Below are 23,421 nucleotides of genomic sequence, written 5' to 3' on the forward strand. Positions count from 1 at the left end.
GGTGAATTGAATATTTGTAATGTGGCAGACACTGTGCTAACCATGGGCCACTTTGTATATGAGCATGCTTAAAATTTTATATTATGATCTCCACTTACAGATAAGGAAATCAGAGAGATTAGGTGTGCTACTCACGGTCATAGTGCTAATAAGCTGGTAAAACTTTGATTCAAATAAGAACAGACACCAAACTCCCATGCTCTTTTCTCTACATGGCTCTTTAGTTGAGCAGGGAAGCCTTCTATTAAGCTACTTGAGTTAAAACTTCAAATCAACTGTCCCTGGGAGATAGAAACAGCAATTTGCTTGGAAACAGTCCATTCTAGGGCAGGTTTCGACATATAGCAGAATCGAGAGACAGGCATGAGGAGAATAAGATGACAAAGGTGACAACTACGAACAAGGTTAAAAGATAGAAGGAGCTGAATGACCCTGATTTCTTTGCCTCCTCAATTTTACTTATATTTTCCTAATTTGGAAATACCTGTCTCCATGTCCTTCCCAGTAAAGGAGGGGTGCTATTTCACAGTGATGTACATGGCTGCTAATTGGGAGCAAGTGAACTCTGTAAGAGTAATTCTGTTATCCAGTCACTGTGGGTGAGTATTAATGCCATCTGTATTTTCCCCTATGCTTCTTTTCAGAAAAGGCAGTTCATGGAGGAGAGGGTCCAGAGCTGGTTTATCCTAAAAGGCTTCCTGTGGTACAGAAGCGAGAAGTTTGGCACACTCATCATGATGACATACAGGTATCGATTTTGAAATGATAAATAGAATGTATTGCTTTTACAGGCATGTAGAAAGCAACCTCTGTTTCCAATTAAGAGCAAACAAGAGAGAGGTCCCCATTTTTCTCAGGACTCCCAATCAGCCTGTGCTTGGGTGGGTGGGAGGTGGAGGGTAAGAGGAAAGCAGCCCCTTGACAAGTTAGGAAACTAAAAGGAATAAAGTTCAGATTTTAGGGGGTGCCATTCAACATTTCCCAGTTTATGTGAGGAGTGCCACTAACAGCTTTCCAGACTGATGTAAGGCAACCTCATTTGTTCTGAGTTGGCTCCCTGTGGACTGAAATCTCGGGGCACGTTGCTTTCACAGTGATCTGATCCACAGGCTTATTTGCCTTACAGATTTTGCAGCAAAGTTGGACAACTTACACAGCCACAAAAAGGCCTACTTGGCCTGTTGGTTAAAAGAATATTTATTCAGGTGTTAAAAGTAAAAACAGTTACAATTGTATTTTTTAAAGTATTAAATGTTTACTTATGTAGAAAATATATAATACACATCATGGGCACAAGCTTTAAAATGGGGTTATTTTCAATCCCCACTAAGATAAAAGACATTCAATGACAGCCCTTAGATACTTGTTATGCAGCACTTGCATTTTGAGCCTTAGGTTTTTAATTTGACCCATAGAGAATACTGACTGTCACTCTGCCCCAACACTTCTTGAGAGGGCAAACCTATCCCAGTGCAATGACTTGCCTTCCCTCCACCGTTAGAAGAGCCAGCCTCCCAAGCTCTCACTTGTTGGGTTTCTCAGTCATAAATATGACACATGTCAACATTCCAAATGTGCTATTGAGGCCTCTTCCCTATGGCTTAAGATGACAAAAAAGCAACCCTATCTGCTGCCATTTAAAAATAATGTCTAAATATTTTTGTCTAATAATATCCTTACAGATACCTTTGTCTTGAACTCCAAGTCTTTTTTCACCTTCTCAAACCTTTTACTGGTTGAATGTTGGTACTCAGCTAAGAGGGCAAAACCAGCTTTCTGTCACCCATTGTGTCAAAGCTGGTGGGCTCTTCTGGCATCTATTATCTCAAGACTTAATCAAGACTGATAGTAAAGTTCCATAATGAATATACAAGATGACCATGAACTGAGGCAGGAAATACAGAAGATGAGTTTGGAGCACCTTGTAGTACCAGGAAGCAGGGAAGTTCTCAAACAAACAAGCTGAACCCACAATGAGGGGAGTGTGTTAGAAGAACATAGGAGTCAACTGAAATAGCTCCCAGTGGCCAAAGAAAAACCAATTTGAACAAAACACAATAAATAACATAGCTTGGGACCATAATATAAAGTATAAATTAATGCCTATGACACTGTACTGATATAAATAGATGATTTAATAAGTAAATAAGTGGGAGAATGGACAAATAGCCAATAAAGAATATTTAAAAAAAAACAAAAACTGATGTAGCTATTCCCTTCCCTAGGAGGTGGAGCATAGGTCCTCACCTTTTAAGCATGGGCTGTGCCTAGCGACTTCCTTTCAAAAAGTAGGATGTGGAAGGGGGAAAGTATCACTTTACAGTGGAAAGCTGTCAGATGCCACCTCAACCAGGTCATCAGGGTTAACATCACCAGTGAGAAGTCATGTGGTGACTTCTTAGCAAGTATGTACTCTTGCTATGATGTGATGGAAATGGTGCTCTATTTTGTTTTCTCCCAAATCTCCATAATCCCAGTCTAAGCATGGAAAAAAGTCATAAAAACCTAAATTGAGGGAGAGCCTACAAAATACCTGACCAGTATTCTGCAAAACTGTCAAAGTCATCAAAAATAAGGAAAGTCTGAAAAACTGTCATCGTCTCGAGAAGCCTAAAGAGACATGACAATAAACTAAAGTGGTGTCCTGGATGAAATCTGAAAGCAGTAAAAGGACATTAGACAAAAACTAAGGAAATCTGGCTAAGTGTGGACTTCAATTGTACTATCAATCTTGGTTCATCAGTAATGACAAATACACCATAGTAATGTTAAGATGTTAACAATAGGAGCACATATTTAAGTCATGTGATGAATATTGTTTTTCAGGAAACTTATGATGACGAATTGTTGTATGAAATAAGTCTAAGTAGAAAAACCTTAATAGTTCACCTTTTAAGATCAAGGTAAGACCTATTATGATTCAGTAACATTGATTTATTAGTCTATAGTATTATAGTTTTTGTAAAAACTGCAAGTGAAGTGAATTCAAGTAATTGTTGTATGTCCATAGTCTCAATTCTTGCCCTTCTAATGTGAGTGCACCTCATTTCAACAGCCTGACCATTATAGCTACTGGTCTCCTGATCCGAATTTCCTCCCTTTTTGGGGTACTGGAGTGCTTTGAGCTCCACATACTCTAAAAATACTTTCACAACTATTTTGTGAATCTGTGGAACAAAAGAAAATTGAAAATCATAGTTCTTAAAGTAACTTCAATAGATATCAAACCAAGTTCTGTTTACGCATAGAGCAAAGTTGAAAGAATTTGATAGTGAACATTTATATACTCATTAATATACACATGTACCCATAATTCCATCAAGATATACATATATACATATATATACCCATTAATATTTTATTATGCTTGTTTTACATCATAATTCTTTCTCTATCCATCCATCCATTCTCCATTATTTTTATGCATTTCTAATGATACTCCGAACATCAATATACTTCCCCCTAAAAAACAAGCATATCATTGGAGTTGACAGGTTTTTCTTTTGATGTAAAAATTTTTATAATGCTATGCACAAACCTGAAGTGTACATTCATTGAATTTTGACAAATGCACAAAGTTGTGTTACCTAAACTTCTATATAAATGAACTATGACGTTCTGTTTTATTTGAAAGGGTCTTTATTTTTTCTTCATTCTCGGAGGCCATTTTTTGTAGATATGAAATTATGGGCTGACAGAATTTTTATTTCTTTTGGCAAAAATTGCTGGCATTTTCTCCTTTCCTGTGACTTCTATAGTCTATAATGAGATTTTTAAATTTTTTTTGCATTAATTTTGACTCCTAAGACAAGCGATTTTTACTAAAATATTTTCTCTAGGCTCTTCTCAAGATGCTTCCTTGCTAAAACTGCCAGAATATTTTCCTGTCTCTTCTACAGTCTTTACCAAACCATGAAATCTAGGTAGAAAGGTTTTCCCTGTGAGTGGGATTGATTTTGCTTATCTGTTGTTAGCACAAGAGGACTTCCTGAGATTTGAAAGCAGTCTGGAGGCTTCTCTCTCACCTAATTGGTTTTATCTATTAACTGTTAAAAATGAATAAGTCTCAGTACCTCTCTCCTCTTTTCCAGGGAGTTCCTAGCCTCAAATTACAGTGAAACCTACTACTCCAGAAAAGGAGAGGAACTCACCAGGCATCCTCCTATCTCGGTATCTTATCGAACCTTCCTATGTCTCTTCTCCAAAACTCTTATTTCCTCGTGTGATTTTGAACCCGATCCTAGCTTTACGAGCAGCGGCAGAAAGAGTTACATCAGAAGTGAATCCTGCATTGACTATGGCCACTGAATGATCCTAGAATACAAAACGGGACCCTTTGAGCTCAAAAAGAGACCAATCACTGCCTAACATGCAAATACATGACTACTAATGTATCTTTCTCTACCAAACTGGCTTTTATGAACCCCAGAATTCTGGAGGAAGGGTAAAGCAGGACGCCAAAGGAGTATAAGGCACCCTGATGAGATTGTAATCAAACTAAATGAATAAAACCTAAATAAATGAGGTGATTTTAAATCCCTCATCTAATTGAACCTTAAGTGAGTCACATACCCTCGCCCCATCCTTCTGACACACCAAAAATGAGGGTTCACCTTCGTTCTCCAAAAAAATCTTTGTTTATTTATCATTAATTTTATTTCAGTGGATCCGGGTTCTGTTTTTTATTAACTTTATTCACCTTTCCAGAGCATGCCCTCTGGAGCCTTCTCACCAAAGAAAACAGTATTCTCTTACCAAAGGCATACTTTTTAAAACCAGTTTCCTCTATTTAAGGCAACTATCAACTATGAAATCTAAGTCATTACGCAATCTTTGTAAAATAGAACAGGAAGGAAACTGGGAACATTCTTTCATGCAGGAAGTGGTTGTTGGCCTGTGAGAGTCTGAGGTCCCTGGAGGTTTCACGGAAAGCATCACATATAGGGGGGAGTTGCACATATAGGAATGATGGAGTTACTACCTGATGGGATCACCATGGGCAGAGCACCAAGTAGGGAATGATAAAGACACCAACTTGGCAGAGGCAGAGAGCTAGGAGAGGAAGGCATCTGGGAACCTGGCTGGAGCGTGAGACCTAAGTTCGGCAAACATCAAAAACGTTGGCTTGATTTCATAGGCAACTCAACTAGACGAAAATTATAATAACACAGGAGGGGTAGTTTGGTAGAAATTTTAGGATGGATGAAAGTAGTAATATTACAGAAAGTAATCATGCAATTAAAATAAAAAGATTCTAAGGTTGTTTCAAAATTTTACAAATGAACTAACTCAGTAAGCGAATGTGTGAGTATAAATGTAATTTGTGAGCATGAAATACTGATATAATGCGAACATATAATATGTAGCTATTTTATTTATATATGTCAATATGTGGCCTTATATCAGTAGCCTCTTCATCTGTTTTAGGATCACTGTTTTTACCAAGGATCCATCATACATGAATTCGATTCTGCTGCCAGTATCAGCACGTGCAATGGTCTCAGGTAACGCACAGGATCTTTCCATTTTGTTTATGAGTTTTTCTATGGAGTTTTAAACATTTATCTTTATTGTTGAAAGTATTACAGATCTCCCCTTTTCTTCCCTCTTTGACCCACTCCACCCCCTTCCTCCTGCCTGCCCCTGCCCCCTGCGCCTCCCCTCCCCAGGCCTACCGCACAGTCTGTGCCCATGGGTTATGCATATGTGCAGGATTTTTTTTAAAGAAATTGACTTCTCATCTTTCTTTTTAACAACCCTGGTAAATAGAAAAACTAATGGGAAAAACCTACTGTGTATTTTCAGCATGAGTATCCACTTTAGTCCATTGCTTTTGTTCGCTTTCGATAAAAAAGATGTCTAGTGTCAACCCTAAGCAAGACAGGTTTTTCAGTATGTGATTCAGTGTTTGAAGAGTCCTGGAAATCTCGTGTTATATGTCAGGGTACTGAAATCAGAGATGTGCTCCTCGGCATTCTATTTGCTAGCTGTAGACTTAAGTCCAAACTAGGTCTCCTGACTTCCAGTCCTATGAATTCCTACCACACTTCACAGTGTTTACGGTCTCTAGAAAGCAAAACACCGTGAAGCCTATAGAAGGTGAAGCCTCTGTAGACCGTTAGTTCAAGTACAAAGGAGAAAGATGTGGGAAGGCAAAGACAGAAGAAGAAATTCCTGTCTCCTTTGGTGAGGAGTTGACTTGAGTAGTTCCCAGTATTTTTAAGTATGAGAACCACTTTAATAACAAAATTATCACATAATTGTATTTGTACTTTAATGTATATTCTACAATTAATGCATGTTGGACATAAATATTCACAGCATTTTTGCAAGAAATCTGAGACTTGCCAGGGATCTACAATCCCAGGTGGGAATTGCTACACTACCTAATATTTCAAAGTAGAGACTGGGCTGTCAAGCTTCTGAAAAATCCCGATGAGCTGACTCTTATAAAAAGTTATTAATTCAATCAAAGACGACATGTTATCTCATATATTTATCACTCAAAACACCTGGATGCATGCTCATGAGGCTTTGCCTTTATAGCTCCCTTTTCTTAAAAGGCAACATCAGAAAAAAAATCAACAAATGGGACTACATCAAACTAAAAAGATTTTGCGCAGCAAAGGAAACCATCAACAAAATGAAAAGAGAACCCACTGAATGGGAGAACATGCTCACAGATACATCTGGTAAAGAATAATTTCCAAAATTTATAAAGAACTTATAAAACTCAACACCAAAAAAACCCAAACAATCCCATTAAAAAATGGGCAAAGGACCTCAATAGACACTTTTCCAAAGAGAACATACAGATGGCCAAGAGACATATGAAAGATGCTCAACGTCACTAATCATCAGAAAGATGCAAATTAAAGCCACAATGAGATATTATCTCACACTTGTCAGAATGGCTGTGATCAATAAGTCAACAAACAAATGTTGGCGAGGGTGTGGAGAAAAGAGAACCCTTGTGCACTGCTGGTGGGAATGCAGACTGGTGCAGCCACTGTGGAAAGTAGTATGGAGTTACCTCAAAAAATGTAAAATGTTGCTGCCTTATGATCCAGTGATCCCACTTCTGGGAATTTTTCCGAAGAAACACGGAACACTAATTCCAAAGAATATATGCACCCCTGTGTTCATTGTAGTGGTACAATAACCAAGATTTGGAAGCAGCTCACATGTCCATCAGTAGATGAGTGGATAAAAAAGCTGTGGGACATCTACACAATGGAATACGACTTGGCTGTAAAAAGGAAGAAAATTTTACCCTTCGTGACTGCAAGGATGGACCTGGAGAGCATTATGCTGAGTGAAATAAGCCAGTCAGAGGAAGACAAGTAGCATATGATTTCACTCATATGTGGAATCTAATGAACAAACTGAACTAACAAGCAAATAGAGACAGGCTCATAGACAGAGAGCAAGCAGACAGCTCTGGTGGTGGTGGTGGGGGGGGGGGTGTTGGGAGAGGTAAAGGGATTGAGAGGGAAAAAAAGAGGGAGAGAGAGAAAGAACTCATGGATACGGACAACGGTGTGGTGACTGCATGGGAGGGGAGGAGGGGAGGAGGTGAGAGAGGGTCTATAGGGGATAAACGGTGATGGGGAACAACAATAAAAGGAGGGGAAAGTACATATGTTAAAACTGAAAATAAAACCAAATTTGGAAGGAATTATAAAATATATAATAAAAAATGAAAAAAGACAACATCGATAAAAATGGAATAGAGTAGTTTTGCATAGTAATGTAATAGTAAAAAGTCTTAACTATACATTATATTCTCAATCTCCACAGGGGATTCTTCAGGGTATCTGACCAAAGGTACCTCATTGAGCCAGTGAAATACTCAGATGAGGGAGAACATTTGATATTCAAATATAACCCAAAGATGCAGTATGCGTTCAATTATTCCTGTATAGAACCCAATTTTACCAGGACAGCTGTTCCAATAAATACTACTCAATCCATGAAAGGCTCTGAAACGGAAGTGAGTTCTTTATTTTTAAATTACTTTTTTCTCTATTCTTTTATGATCTCAAGAAAGAAATTACGAGCCCAATGAGTGAAGTAGACATACTACCTGAATCTAACTTTTTATTGTTTGAAATCTGAAATGTCAAACATTTGTATTTGTTAACTATATGAAAAGTGATCATTCTATACAGTAAATCTCAGTTTGTCCCATCGATTTCAAGAAGGAGAATATCTACAATATATGTATAGGTTTACAGCATTAGAGCTACATATGCTGGAAAGAATGAAATTTACGTTGTCTTGAAACCTATCCCAGATATTGTCTGCCCATGTCTTCTCTGCCATTTTCCAGGAATTGATAAGCCAGGTTCTCTACCTTTAATCAGGCCAAATGTTCTCACTGTTAAGGACAATTAAGAGTAATAATAAGTTCATTTTCTCTACAACCAATTTATATCTCCTTAAATCATCACTGGGTGATAGCCTTTAAGCTCCAAGCATGTTCATTTTCATATATTCATGGTCCAATTGAATCAATCAATCAATCAATAATTAATTAGTCCACATACAAATAACTTAGTCTTTGAACAATATGTCCCTGATTTATACTCAGAAAATATGCATGTACCTTAATGTATGCCACCCAAAACTTAGAATTTCTTAGTATTGGTGTTTTATAAAAGATCTGTAATTAGCGACTTTTATACATGTTTGCTTGGAATTAGACCACTGCACCAAAGGAGGTTTGGAGAGAGGAGTGTGAGTAAATGAAAAACAACCAGTCCTATTAGCCTGCCTATAGGCTAACTCTGTGTTAGTTCTGAGCTATACAGATGGATCCTTCCTTCCTTCCTTCCTTCCTTCCTTCCTTCCTTCCTTCCTTCCTTCCTTCCTTCCTTCCTTCCTTCCTTCCTTCCTTCCTTCCTTCCTTCCTTCTTCCTTTCCTTCCCTCTTTTTTTAACAAGAGCTTACTTAGTATTTACTTTGTAAATAAAAAAGAACTAATGTTAAAAACTAGATTTATAATTTTTAAATTTGTAACTCATTTTATCTGAAAGACTAAACAAAGAAAAATGGATAATCAAATATAGAATGTTGTTTCAGGTCTATTACAATCTGATGTACAGGGTCACATGTTTTAATAATATAATGGGTTTTATTTAGATAACTTTCTAGAATTATTAAATACACTTCTCTACCTCACCTCCTTGTATTGATAAAAAGTATCATGTCTTACCTTACAAATGTTAGCTGAAAATGTTAAAATAAGAAATAGTAATAATACTTCATTAATTTTTTTTATAAATTTCCAGATCACCCATGCAGAAAAGTATGTTGAACTGTTTGTTGTTGCTGATAGTAGCGTGGTAAGTTTTCACATGAACATTTTCTCTTCATTCGTCCTTATAAAACTAGATCTGTGATTTTAACAAAGAAAAAAATTTAATCAGAATTTCATTCTGGGCTCAATCTCTCTTTAGCTTCCCAAAACAGATTTATATAAGAGATGATTGGATCCTTTGGCAGTACAGCAGACTGAGCCAAAATAGAACTACTCTCCCCATTACAAACATATGAAAATGCTGAACAACATATAAAAAATTAAAACTATATTCATACTCTATAGTTGAGCTAAAAAACAAACAACAACAACAACAACAAAAAACACGGAAATTTCCAAGTGCTAAAAATAGAAAAGAAAATTTCTGTTAGAGTAGTAAGCAAAATTCAAAGGCTTTGTGACCCACAATATGGAGAATATAGTGTATGATGCCCAGAGCCATAAACGGCTGACCCAACCCTGAAAAGGGAACTAGAAAATTTCTGTGCACTAAAAACACAAAGAGAAAGAAAGTGTTCTGCCTGCCTGTGGCAAAGGGCAGGGAAAACAGAATGCATGGGAAAAGCAAAATTTTTAAAAAATGAATTACCAAGTTCTAAGCACTAATCAATAGATAGGCTCATCAGCATGTTGATAAGAACAAGTTAACTAACTTTTTTAAAGGACGCTAAGATAAACTTTGTTCTTAATAATAACTTATTAATAAAGGCTAAGAGTTAGGGTATTTTGGTAAGAATGAAAAGGAAAACAAAGGCAGCTTTGGAAAACACACTGAGGGCCTGACACACCTAGAAAGCAAGGGGATGAGCTTTAAGCAGCTACATAGATGGAGGATATTTTGCTTACTACTCTAACAGCAATTTTCTTCTCTATTTTTAGCACTTGGAAATTTCCATTTTTGTTGTTGTTGTGGTTGTTTTTGTTTGTTTTTCGCCCAGAGGGAGCAAGATGATGTGTTGTTGAAAGAGAAAGTAGGGCACAGATGTCTGATCTTGGGGAACACTAAACCTTTAGTAAAGATTTGGAAACAAAAGTGCAAAGACCCCCATAGTTATCCCTGTTCCTCACCCCTATGGGCAGAAATCAATCTGATAAAGTAAGTACCCTATTCCGATGGCCTCAGAATCCCTCTCAACTGTGGATTTTTTCGAGTTGAGAAGCTAGCCCTGCCCGTTCATCAACAGGAATCCTGGAGTGAAAACATATCTGTCATCTAGAATCTAAGGGGATGATGGAAAAGAGAAAAGAGAAATCTGTGCACAGAAAAACACGAGAAGTGTATAGAATAATGAAATCCAAGGTGATTAGAAATTTATTGAAAGAGAAAACGGTCAATATTAAACGTGAACCATATGACCAGGAAGACGAGGGAAGCGTGTCCCATGGATTGATGACTGAGAGGACATTTATCAAGAATAGTTTCAATGAAACAGTGACAGCCAAGCCAATGCGTCGTAAGCTGAGGAGTGGGTGAAGATGATAATTGAAGAGATTCTAATGTTATGTCTTTGAGGTATGTAGATAGTTAAGATAAAAGGACAGCAATGAAATGGTAATTAGGGGACACCTGCAGGATTCAGAAAATATTTCCTATTTTTATTAGGTAAGAAGCTTGACTATTTGCCTTTTCCCTACACGATACCTTATGTTATTATTAAATATATTTTATCAGGTCTAAACTGATAATGCTGAGAACAAGGTCCTGATGGCAGAAATAGGGAATCTATCTGCAAGAAGACAACTGAAGTCAGAATAGGCCGGTGATGGAAGGAGACTTGACCTGGGGTGGCGAACACACAATACAGTGTCCAGAGGGTGTGTTGTGGAATCGTGCACCTGAAACCTGCATAATTTTGTTAACCAGTGTCACCTCAATAAATTCAATAAAAAGGAAAAAATTAAGTAAATTGCCTTAAAAGGAGAAAAAAAAAAAGAGTAGTCCAGAGCAGGAAAGTCGGTGTTTCCTTCCTAGTCTTTTCCTGGAAAGAAGGGCAAGCAACGATTCTGTGCCCCTTTCCTCACATCTGTGGCTCCAGCTGCCCCTTGATCGCATGTTTCTCAGTTTGTGACCATCATGGACAGGGACAGCTGATAAAGTTGCTGTTTTCTTGCAATATAATGGTTGCTGTGGAGCTTTAATAAGTTTCATTTCATCAGCATGATAAATATGAACTCTAAAGAACACTTATTAGTTGATTTGATAAATCATCTAATATAATATAATTAAATGTGAAAGGGGACACAGTTATAAAAACATTTAAAGTAGTTGCTAAGTCAAAGCATGTCTTTTGACAGTGCTGTATCTATTTTATATAAAAATATATATATTTTTTGCCTAAGTTGCCCAGATTTTTAGCTGAGTGGAAGGAATACCAATGATACTTTTTCTCTGAATATCTGATAACGGGTGAAGTTTGTTGAGTGTGTATCCTATTATTAACACATCTTGATCTGATGTTTATATTTCCAGTTTCACAGGAATAATTATCCTCACAGTAAACTGAGGAACCGAATTTGGGGAATGGTCAACTTTGTCAACATGGTAAGATTTTATACAATTTAAATCGAGGTAAAATGCAAATAGAAAGAAACTTCTGGAATAGATAATGCTGATTTTTTTGTGGTATTTCTGAGATAGGCCAAAGACAAAAATTCACCCAGTAGATAAAATAGCAGAAATTCATTGAAAAATTCACAGTAACAAATGAACTACAGGTCTGAGTTTTTTGGCTTTCTAACTAAATGGCACTTAATAATTAAACATTTAAATGAGTTTCAAATATTGGTCACTAATCACAAAAACTTATAAAGCAGTCTACAAAGATTTCAATACCCATCATGCAAAAATCAAATCCACTATTTTAAATTACTGCCCCACTACCTTGCACAGCAAAAAGGTTTTCAAGCTGTAATTTATTTTCCATATTTTGAAACAGAAATTAGGGAAAATATTTTAGTAAAATATAGGATTAATGATAACTTTTCTTAAAAAGCAATACTGTGAATTGTACGTATTTTTCTTAAGTCATCGACTCTTCTAAGTCATCGAGCTCCATCACTGGGATAAAGAGAGCCCAAAGGAAGATGCTGTGCTGAGCAGCCCCATCTCGGTCAGTGGTGGTTCATTCACCAGTTGAAGGACACTTGAGCAGTTTCTAGCTTTGCTATAATGAGTAAGATTTCTTTACGCATTCACATATAGATGTATATACAAACATAAATTTTTATTTTCTTTTTGTAAATGACTAAGAAGTAAGAATGCTGGGTCGAACAGTAAGTAGGAGAGATTAACCAAAGAACTTATTTGCATATATGCATAATCCATGGACGCAGACAATAGTGCGCTGAAGGCCTGGGGTTGGGGGACGGGGTCAATGGGGAATGGGGGGGACATCTATAGTACTTCCCACAATGAAGATAAATTTTTAAAAAGTAAGTATATGCTCTTTAGCTTGTTCTCACAAGTTTTGATATGTTTTATTTTTAATTTTCATTCAATTCAAAATATTTCTAATATCCCTTATTACTTCTTCTTGGATTCAGTGGTTATATATGTGTATGTCACCTAATTTCCAAATACTGGAAAATTTTTAATATATCTTTATGTTAGAATTCTGCCTATCACATCCATATTTTTCACTAGAGCTTTCACATATTAATAACTATTATTTTACATTTCCTGTCAGAGAATTTCAACATTCGGCTTATCTCGGAGTCTAGTTTTGTTGATTCATCTCTCAAACAGTGGGTTGTCTTTCCTGGCTTTATCGTGTGTTCTTTAATATTTAATAGGATCCTGGACATTATGTATAGGAGAGTAGGGATGGAGGAAATAGTGCTTATGCCTGGAAATGTACACTTCTTCTTTGGCCAGGCCATTCACAAATGGGATTAAATCAGTCTCATCAGCAAGGACACTGCTTTAGGGTTTTGCTATTGCTATTGTTACCGATAGTGCACCAGAGCTTCAGATCCCTGTAGAGTTACCTTGTGCTTAGAGTGGGTCCTGGATTGCTGGAGAGGCAGTTCCTGCCTCAGCCTCAGCCTCAGGCCTTTGTCAAGGGCTAGTGCTCAAAGGTTTTTCTTTCACATACTTATCAGGAGTATTCTGTTCTTGTCTGTGGCTCAGTAGTTGCTGACCTAGGTATGGGAACCAGCGTGTTTTCTCTTACCCTGATCTATGCTTGGTCTTAGGAAAGTCCTGCCCGTGGGTCACTGGGGAGCTATTCTCAGTGTTCACGCTCTCCCTGCTTTGCTGGAGGCCTTGAATGGTCTGGCCTCAAGACCATGTCCTCCCTCGTCTCTGGGGGTAGGTGTTATTCTTTCCCCTTCTTTCGGCCACAGTAGGTCTTCACTTGAGTTCTGGGCCTGCAAAAGAAAACGTTTGCTGAAGTTCCCGCAACAGCTTAAGGCTTTGCTTCTCAAGAGGGGATGGAGAGGTTTTAAGATGTTCCCAAGGCAGCAGTTGCTCCCATTCTTCAGGCCCATACCCCCGAGGGAGGATATCTCCAGTCTCCCACGCTGCCCTCCGTTGTATTTATGCAAAAGAGTCTGCACTTGGGCATAATTCCTTGTGTCTGTGTCTCCCAGAGGGTCCTATACTCTCATTCTATCCCACACTTGCTTTTTAGCAATTCCTTAAAAATAGTTGGTGGATTCTTCTTATCTGCCTGTTTGGCACAGAGAATCTCTTTTTCTCATTTTCTGCCACTGGGAGATGCTCTTGCACCATTTCTCCTAGAAGGAGTCTGTATTTCCTTAGATTTCAGGCTATGCATTTGCCTGATTCCATCAGCTCTCATGGTTTCAATAAAAGGTAGAATTTCATAGATTCTCTAGCTTTTTCTTTTGGTCAGGGTAGAAGCAGCACTCTTTACGACTGTGTACATCTTAGACAGAAGCAGAATTCCTCTTAAATTTAAATTTATGTCTACAGAAATTAAAAATTCTCCCTGTGACTTTTTCTAAAATATAGGAGCAATGTAGAATGAAATGAGTGTATCTCAAAGTCATTTCCATTTTTTCCTACTTCTTAATCTTGTAATTGTCTTTATCATTCCCCTAACATTGATCCAAATATAAGACTCAATCTCTTTCTTTGGCTTTTCATCTCCAAAGTAAATAGAAACACAAAATTGTGGCACATAGCTGAACATTTTCAGTTTAGATTGGGAGGTCATACCACAAACAGTTTAAAGTAGCATGGTCTACAAGTCCTTGACCCCTTCCATCATATCCCCTTGACTGGCCTTTTATCACCCATATTGCCCACAGGGGAGGGGGACAGACAGACTGAGGGGATTTATGGGAAGCAATCTCTGTTCTAGCCCAGATCTAGCTGGATCTAGCTGGAGGGTCTGTCCTTGTATTATTATTTATTAATCATTGTATTATTTTCCATACAAACAACTGTAAACCTACTTTTGCCCACTGCTGTATTTGCTTAAACTCTGTCTTCTTTTGTCCTGGCATCAAGTATATATTAACTAGGTATTTACAAAAGCAGGCAGGAATAGAGGTGAGAAGGCTTATGGGCTGCAACTGTTGCTTCCTGTTTTGGGCAATCCACAGTAAGATTTCTTAGACAACAAAGTAGTTCCAAGAATAAGCATGGCAGCTAACGATTGGTTTTTGAAAACCAATGTCAACTTTCTGATCTGCCGCAGAACCAACTCTCTGAAAGGAGAGAAATGAAGAAAGAGCATTCATTCCGTTGTGTGCTACTATTAGTATATTCATATTTCAGGTCAGTTGTAATCTTGGCGTTTTACTAAATTATTTCTTCTAGAACATTCTGAGCTCAGTGCCTATAAGGCTTATGATAGGTCGAGGGGATTCAAGCATTTTTAGTTTAATTTCTTTGTTGACCATGGCCATTCACCCAGGATTCTGAGTGATTCACCCCACATTAGGTTTCATTCAATACGACTATTCTGGTTGAGGCCTGCACTTTTTGCTTACGTACCTCACACATTAAAATTACTTTTTTTAATGTAAAAGTATACGCTTGTGTTGAGGATCCTTCTGCAACTTGACTTTGTAAAAAATTATTTCTTTTTTGAACAGATCTATAAAACCTTCGACATCCATGTTACATTGGTTGGCCTTGAAATATGGACAAATGGAGATAAAATAAAAGTAGATTCCGATATAGAAATGACTTTATTGCATTTTTCAGAGTGGCAACAAACCACCCTTAAAAAAAGGAAGAGCTATGATCATGTTTTGTTACTCAGGTATGTAACTGCTCTACTTCCCTGCATAGCTTAGGAAGATTATTAAAAAAGAAAACAAAGCAAGTGAACAGCCAAAATATTTGCTGAGGCAATTGACATGTTTGGATAGTACACAGGGACAAAAGGTTACATCTAACTGCACAGAAAATTTCCATATGAACTTTTTAATAAGCTTTCTTTCTAATAAAAATCGAATGCATTCATGTTCCTGGGCAGGATTGGGAATGCTGTTAGGCAAGTAAAGCACTTTTAGAATCCATTTACCTTCCTTTTCCTCTTTCAACACTGCCCCCTTCAGCCTTCCACACCACACTACTCCAATGCTCTCCCAAAGTCAATTTTTCTGGGAAAATGCCTTATTCTCTGAACATTTCCCAATAGCACCGTGTGCCCATCCAGTGACCGGTGGTTCAAGAGCATCTTCTTTACTACTCCAAATAACAGAAAACTGATGTGATAAATTAAAACTGCCATAGCTCTAATATTCTTAAGAGAAAGTCCGAATTCATCTGGAATATGTAGGTGATTCATTCTTAAAAACAGGAGCCATTTTTAAATCATTTTTGTTATTCAAAATACCCAAGCATATTACTCAGCCTATAGGGAGATGATAAAATAATTGTGGATCTGAGCTGACGTCAGCCCTGTGTTTTGAGTCGTCCTGTGATTGCAAGGAATGCTAAGTTATGGAAGAGCAACTCTGGAGCAATGGAGTCTTTTGGCATCTCTCCTGATGCCCTTAAAGCTGCTATAAAAGATGGGTACCCACTTTACCTACTTCATCTACCTACAATGCCGGTGTTTCTCCTAAGGAAGGTCTGCAAACACAGCCTGCAAAGGTGCTTGTGACCATTGGAAGCTCCCAAAGCCTCTGGTCAGAGGTCAGGTCCAGCCCTTGGTCAGAATGAGAGTGAGCCAGACCTCCAAAGTGATATCATTTCTGACTTTCATATCTGGGATGTCCCACAGGGAAAACATGTACCAGGCTTGGGCTTGGGTTTTCCTGAACTAGCATGACCTAAAATTATGAGGGGTACAGTAAAATATCGCCATAACCTTCATAGTGGGCAAATTCCTTGGACATGTGTTTTAAAATACTTAATAAGTTAACCTAAAAATATTTCAACGGGTATAAGTGGAAAACTTTTAATTCCAGGAATGTCTCTTACTCTGAGAAGTAACTTCTCTCACCAATAGGATGTCTACAAATAGAGAAACGACGAGGTGAGGAGAGCTCCTAAACGCCTAATGGGCACTATGTTTGGGATTTCTTAGGTGTTGAGCTTCTTCTGTATCTTCCCTTCTATATTCACACAGATCTAGAAGCAACAAGGCACTGTATATGGCATTGTCAAGGTGTGACTTTTGGTTTTAAGTGTTTATGAGCAAAGTCAGAATCTGGACCGTGCTTTCTCCGGTGCTTCATCTCCATAGGTGATGCTCTCCCAAGATCCTCAGAGTCTAGGAAGACCAGAATTCTAAGTTTCTCCAAGATGTATAGTCAAATACTGAGACTTTGAAATGTAGGCACAGGGCCATTTCAATTATAAAGAAAGAAATAAAACACATCTTCTTGGTTGAAAAAGTTAAAGACTGAAAAGGGTCATCTAGCCTGACACCTTTCTTGTATTTAAATCCTTTCTACTCCACTCCAAGAGTGGCCCTCCAGCCCATGATATCTCTCTCTAAGGTGTTCCAACTCTAAATGTTCTTCTTGAAGGCATGCCAAATTTAGATTCCTTTAATATACACATCTGCAGCTGTCTTATTAGGTAATCCAGGAATAGTCATGTTTTCATGTGACAACTCTTTTAAATGATCATAACCATCAAATTCTCTAGGAGTTTTTGTGGTTGATTAAACATTTTTAAAATTTTTCAACCATAGCCAATTAAGCACGGTGTTGAGTCCATTCACTCTGAACATTTTTAATTTAATTTTTTTTGTTCTTTCAAGTTTATTTTATCTGAAGCTGAATGTAGGGTCAAGTCTAGTAAAATGGGACTCTACCCTTGTTGGGGTTATTTTTTGTTAGTTTTTGTTGTGTGTGTTTTCTAGAAAGTACTTTTTTAATGATTTCAACTTAATATTGCATTGACTTTTTCAATGCCTCTAATCTACCACAGTTTTGAAATGGGCTTAATGTCAACTGAGATTATCCTTAACTCCAGAACAAAGAAAAGACACTCTCAACCTGCAAAGGTGTTAGCATTGTGGGAGTTCCCTGCAGTTCGGCCTATGTGTTAATTAAACTACTACCTCAGATTGAAGAGTGTATTTTCATCTTGTTTATAGTGGGAAGTGGCTCTATACCCATGCACAAGGGACTTCTTATCCAGGCGGTATGTGCCAGCCCTTTCATTCCTCCAGTGTCGTGAAGGTGGGCTGTGTTTTATTTATGTTATATTACTTAATAAAAAGTTTGAATTAAATTTCTGTAAGTTTTATGTGTCCTAGTGAAAGGGACTATGCATGCATTCCTTCATATATTCCCACCAAAATATGTCATCATAGAACTTACATGTTTCCTTTATTAAATGAGAAAATGTTTTATGAGAAACTATAGATGAATAATAAAGGTAAACCACTGTTTAGAGTTTAAGAGAACATCATATACAGATTAATGTGCAAAGATTTAAAAAGCTCTTTTGCATATTAAATATAGTTGTGTACAAGGACATGTAAAGTTCATTAAGCTTGGCTGATTTAGCAAGTGAGAATAGTTGCTTTTGTGCTGAAAAGAAATTGCATGGATCATTTAAAATATCATGTCAAGGCAGACTTGTTATTCATTTTCCAAAAGCACAAGACCTTCAAACTGCTGACTCGCCTTGTTTATTTGATCCTTTCCCAAGTCACTAAGCTTTTAGTAAATACTGTCGAAGTAAACATATCTAAGAATTTTTTGAAAATATCAAGACTTAGGTTTTTTGGGTGTTTTTTTTTAGTGTCTCTGCCTAGTTGTTGCTATGCTCAGCCCAATCTTGTTAAGAAGTTGAAATTAAATCCTAGTACTTATTAAAATGACTTTATGAACTATTTATTTTATGATTCTTTGTATGACTTTGTCTATGGAATTTTAATAACACAAATTTTGCATCAAGAATCAATTTAATCTAACATAGGAGGTCACCACTCAAATTATTATATTATAACCCATCTAGGACACATTTTAAACCAAAAATGAGCAAGATAAAATTACCAAATTAGGGGTATTTTATTTTTACAGTAACCTGATATCCCATCCCCTTTGGAAATTAATATTTTTTCACCAATATAAAGATTAAAATGTTAAAAAGAACTAAAAACAGGTAACAATCAACACTGCCTTTGGATTTTGCAGCACTGACCTGGTTTTCTTCACAGTAGAAACTCTATTCTCATGATTGTATAACAATTTTGTGTAGTGTGAGACTATACATTAAAAACATGAACCATGCATATTTTCAGCTTTACCCCCTTTGAATATCTGGTATATGGAAGACAACCAATAATGTTTATTTTGTTGGGTAAAGCATTAGTTAATAATGTTTAGCTATTTGTAAGAATGTGTCTACATAACTCCAACAATGACCATTATTGTTGCACAAAAAAAGAATTTCAAAATGATAGATTTAGAGACACTCAAAACATCATTGTCCAACCTCATTATGTAATTAAAGAAACTGGGGGGCAGGAGACAGGGGTAACTAAGTCCATGGCCTCTCAAATAAGTGCTAGTTAACCAGAAGCTATAAAACAGATTTCAACCGTTCGTTCAAAGCACCGTGTGCTACAGTGTGCTAGCTCGTAGACATTTCTAACGCGTATCTTTTTTTGGCATCAGGATCTTTTACCTGACATGAATATAATTGCAAACAGGATGGCACACCAGCTGGGGCACAGCCTTGGGATGCAGCACGACAGCCAGTGTGCCTGCACTTTGGGCAAGTGTGTGATGGACACAACCGGAAGGTAACCAATGGCACAGAAGAGACAGTTAAATATTTGGGGAGTGGGTTTTGATTCCAATGCCATACCGTAGGAACATAGTGTGACTATATGGAATTTTTCTTAATATACTCCAGGAAGTCTATTACAAAAGCAGGCGTGGTAAGGTGTTCCCGTGGGGAGCTAAATCTTACCCTCTGGTAGTGTATCTCCTAATGATATCATGAGAGAAATTCTAAAACTCCATCTGAGCATATTGGAAAAGTACACAGCAATTAATTAGTAATTGTACCAAGGTGTGTAGGAGAGGAATACACTGCTCATGCCTTGGTTTATCATCTCCACTACAAACTATAATTTCTTCCTTCAACTCTTTACTCAGACATCTTTCTCAGCAAAGCCTTCCCAGCCGCCTGATCCAATTTTTCAATCCTGTCATTTCACACATATCCCCTGGCATTATCCACACCCATTCCCTTTGTTTAATCCCTCCCTTTTAAATAAATAAATATATATATATATGTATATCTTTATTGATTTCAGAGAGGAAGGGAAAGGGAGAGAGAGAAACATCAATGAAGAGAGTCATTGATCGGCTGCCTCCCGCACACCCCCCACTGGGGATCGAGCCCGCAACCTGGGCATGTGCCCTGACCAGGAATCAAACTGCGATCTCCTGGATCCTAGGTCGATGCTCAATGGCTAAGCCACACCCGGCCGGGTTAATCCCCCTTTTAATACCAACCACTATCTAATATAGTCTACGTTTCACATATTTATTTATTATTTTGCTCCTCCATTAGAATACACGCTTCATGAGATCAGAGGTTTGTTTGTTAGTTTGTTTTTGTTTTGCTTTGTCCACTGTTACAGAACCACTGTCTAGAAAAGCCTCAGACACATACTAGGTGCTCCATAGATACAGAATGAGGGGGTTTCCAGCTCCCCCCAGCACTGAATGACCTGCAGTCAGGTCCTAAAAGCCTTGCGCGTCTCTGAGCTCTGACACAGTAGGTACACATAGCGCATTCTATGCAGTAAGAAAAATGTTCTTGATGGTAGTCAGTGCTTCTGTATATTGATTAAATGAGGTAAAGTAGCTAAAGCACCGGAGCATAGTGACTGGCATAGAGGAAGAAATCCATAACTGATATCTAATTTTATATAACCACATAATCAGTCATTTCTTTTCAGGGCCCCACTGTCCCAATCTAATCGTCTAATGTATTCAGGACTCTAAACATCCATCTGTATTTAATCATTGTGTCAGTAAGAAAGGGAAAGGAGTCAAAGCCAAAGGAAAACTATACAGCTTTCCTAGGACATGCAAGAGATTATTAAATGAGGAGTTTGTTTCGACAAATTTTATAGAGAACTACTCTGTCCCAGCCACTGTGTTAACTAGTGTTTGTTTGTTTTTTAAAGTGAACATAATACTGTCTTTTCATTGAGAAGCTTGTAATCTTACATGGATGGCAAATACATAGATTATTTCAAGAAAAACAAATAAAAAGTGACATGGGAGCAGCAAGCACAGTCAGTCTAAACTGGGCTTCAGTCAGAGCATTTTCACTGCAGTCGCATGTGTCGGCTGTGTTTCAACACAGGCATTTTCTATAGCAAAGAGCCCAGTTACCTGCTAGAACAGAGAGGCAAGAGTAAGGAAAGTAAATGGACTTCCAGAGTTGGTTATTTACATTTGCTCTGTCTAAATGATTTATAAACTGTTCACAGTTATTCTACCAGTGTGCAATGATGTGATTAATCTTGCCTTTGCACTTATCTCTAGCATTCCTGCACTGAAGTTCAGTAAATGCAACAGAATCCAGTACAAGCAATTCCTGAAAGATTACAGGCCAACATGCCTGCTTAACGTTCCATTTTCTGAACCGTCAAGCGATTCTCCGTTCTGTGGAAACAAGAACTTGGATGAGGGGGAGGAATGCGACTGTGGCCCTGTTCAGGTATTTGCAGATGATGTTGTCCTTAAGGGACAAAGTCTGTGCTCAGCCAGAGCCCAGGCAGGCACGGAGCCATTGGTCAACCATGATCTTCCCTGTGCTTTTTTTTTCTTTCTCGTTTGGAAACAGGGCGTTGGTGCAGCCTTATGGAAGCGCTATTACTGAGTAATAGATTGTGTGTAACGATCTTGCTGGAGGTCCATTCCATCCCATTTGCCTGCTTTACCTATGAATTGGCTCTTCTTGGGGGAAGGGCCCATCTGTGTCATTGTCTGGTCTCTCGTGCAACAGCAGGAATCCGTTACACACAATTCTTCACAGTAGATCCAGTTTTACTCTGGAAATTACGAGTCTAGCCTATAGCCTGGTGAGACAGTTCATGTTATAAGAAAACTGTCTTAATAGAGCAGGAAACTTCTAACCTGTCACACATTTATTGCACCTTGCAAGATTCTGCTCATGCTGTGGGTCCAAGGACAGTATGTTGCACATCTGCACTGGAGACACGGCACAACTCCAAAGAGTCTAACAGGACGGCAATGAAGAGACTCCATGATCAGAGTGGGAACAGTGACATATCCAGAGATTACAACACATCAAGCCTTCAAATGTCTTTCACTAAATGTAAAGAAACTATAACTTTGGAAATAGATGTCCCTGCCCGTGCACCTTCTTTGAAATGGTTCTACAGCTTCACTCTCTCACACAAAGTACCGAACTGACAGGATGCCACAGTTTTGCTTGCAGTTTAAATTTTGTTTGAGCAAATAGGTCCTAAGTGTTCATCTTGCTGTTATTATTGAATTATGCAAAGGTCAGCCTGAAATACTTGGCATCTTGAGAATATAAAATCAGATCTTCAGAAGCTGTATTATCTCACATCAAACCTTTAGGATAGAGAAGCAGTGAGACCCTCCCAGAGAGCAGAGTCATCAGGAGAATGGGAGGTTACAAACTTTGGGCTCAGTATGCTGAGCAGCCACCAGGGAAGGAAACAGTGTAAAAGTCCCTGACACCAATGGCAGGTGGTAGTCTTTATTCAGGGTTTGGCAAACGTAGGGTTACAGTTGTGAGTATGCAAAACACAGAGTTTATTCATATTATTTCCCATACAAATAACTGTAAACCTACTTCTGCCCCACTCTGTATAGCTCTCATAGCCTAGGACTATGCATTGGTATTTAACTCTGAATGACAAGTGATGCTAAATTACACAGAAGGGCAACTAATTAATTCTTCAAACAGGAACCAAACCGCAATCCAACTTCTGATCTTTAATGTTTGGTCATTGCCAGGAGTGCACGAATCCTTGCTGCGACGCGGACAGATGTATGTTGAAGCCAGGAAGTACTTGTGCAGAAGGAGAATGCTGTGAATCTTGTCAGGTAAGAGCCTTTGCTAGCACCGGATTTCTCTGTCTTTAGTTTATTAAGGGAACAGAGGACCAAAGAGTTGTCTGACCACTGCAGGGCCCTACACCGCTAATCCCAGTCCAGGGCTAGGCTTGCTGGCACACGGTAGAGCCTCTTCTGAGATCTCTGACCTCTAAGCACTGGGCAGGGTTATGGTCTGGGAAGTGGAGAAGCGGGTGAGGGGCTTGGTCTTTGAGGAACGGAGTTGCATGGCTAACATTACTCTTGCTCCTTTGTAAATCACTGCCAACCTAGTCAACCTCAGCTGGAGGTGGGCGTGAGGCGTGGCATCCCAACAACGGTGACCTAACAGGGCAAAGGATTATGCTGGAATTGGAGCTATGTTTCTAGGAAAGACAAGCAGAGATCCACATGGCTTTGTTCAAGCACTTATTGTCATTTCTTTCCCTGGACTGTGAAAGCATAAGGGAAAGGAAGCATGCCTCATTCACCTGGAAATCTTTCCAGAACTCAGCACGATTAAATGCACATTGAAGAGCTGAATGAGAGACTACTTCCATGCAGTTCCCTCCACTGGGAGCCAGGGAATTGTTCTTTTT

The 23,421-nt window shown here is 38.2% G+C and overlaps 1 protein-coding gene across 1 annotated transcript in view; it reads left to right on the forward strand.

The window, feature by feature from the left end:
- Positions 1-23,421, forward strand: part of ADAM7 (ADAM metallopeptidase domain 7) — a 34,427-nt gene that overhangs the window by 279 nt on the left and 10,727 nt on the right. Inside the window, exons 2-13 of the mRNA XM_016214186.2 lie at positions 645-748; positions 2,827-2,903; positions 4,092-4,170; positions 5,428-5,504; positions 7,801-7,993; positions 9,294-9,347; positions 11,793-11,864; positions 15,389-15,558; positions 17,854-17,938; positions 19,385-19,512; positions 21,278-21,452; positions 22,745-22,834. Coding sequence (XP_016069672.2) covers positions 645-748; positions 2,827-2,903; positions 4,092-4,170; positions 5,428-5,504; positions 7,801-7,993; positions 9,294-9,347; positions 11,793-11,864; positions 15,389-15,558; positions 17,854-17,938; positions 19,385-19,512; positions 21,278-21,452; positions 22,745-22,834 — 1,304 coding nt within the window. The remainder of the gene's footprint in view (positions 1-644; positions 749-2,826; positions 2,904-4,091; positions 4,171-5,427; positions 5,505-7,800; positions 7,994-9,293; positions 9,348-11,792; positions 11,865-15,388; positions 15,559-17,853; positions 17,939-19,384; positions 19,513-21,277; positions 21,453-22,744; positions 22,835-23,421) is intronic.

The sequence above is a fragment of the Miniopterus natalensis genome, chromosome 4 (assembly GCF_054644295.1).
Source record: "Miniopterus natalensis isolate mMinNat1 chromosome 4, mMinNat1.hap1, whole genome shotgun sequence".
Lineage (NCBI taxonomy): Eukaryota > Metazoa > Chordata > Mammalia > Chiroptera > Miniopteridae > Miniopterus > Miniopterus natalensis.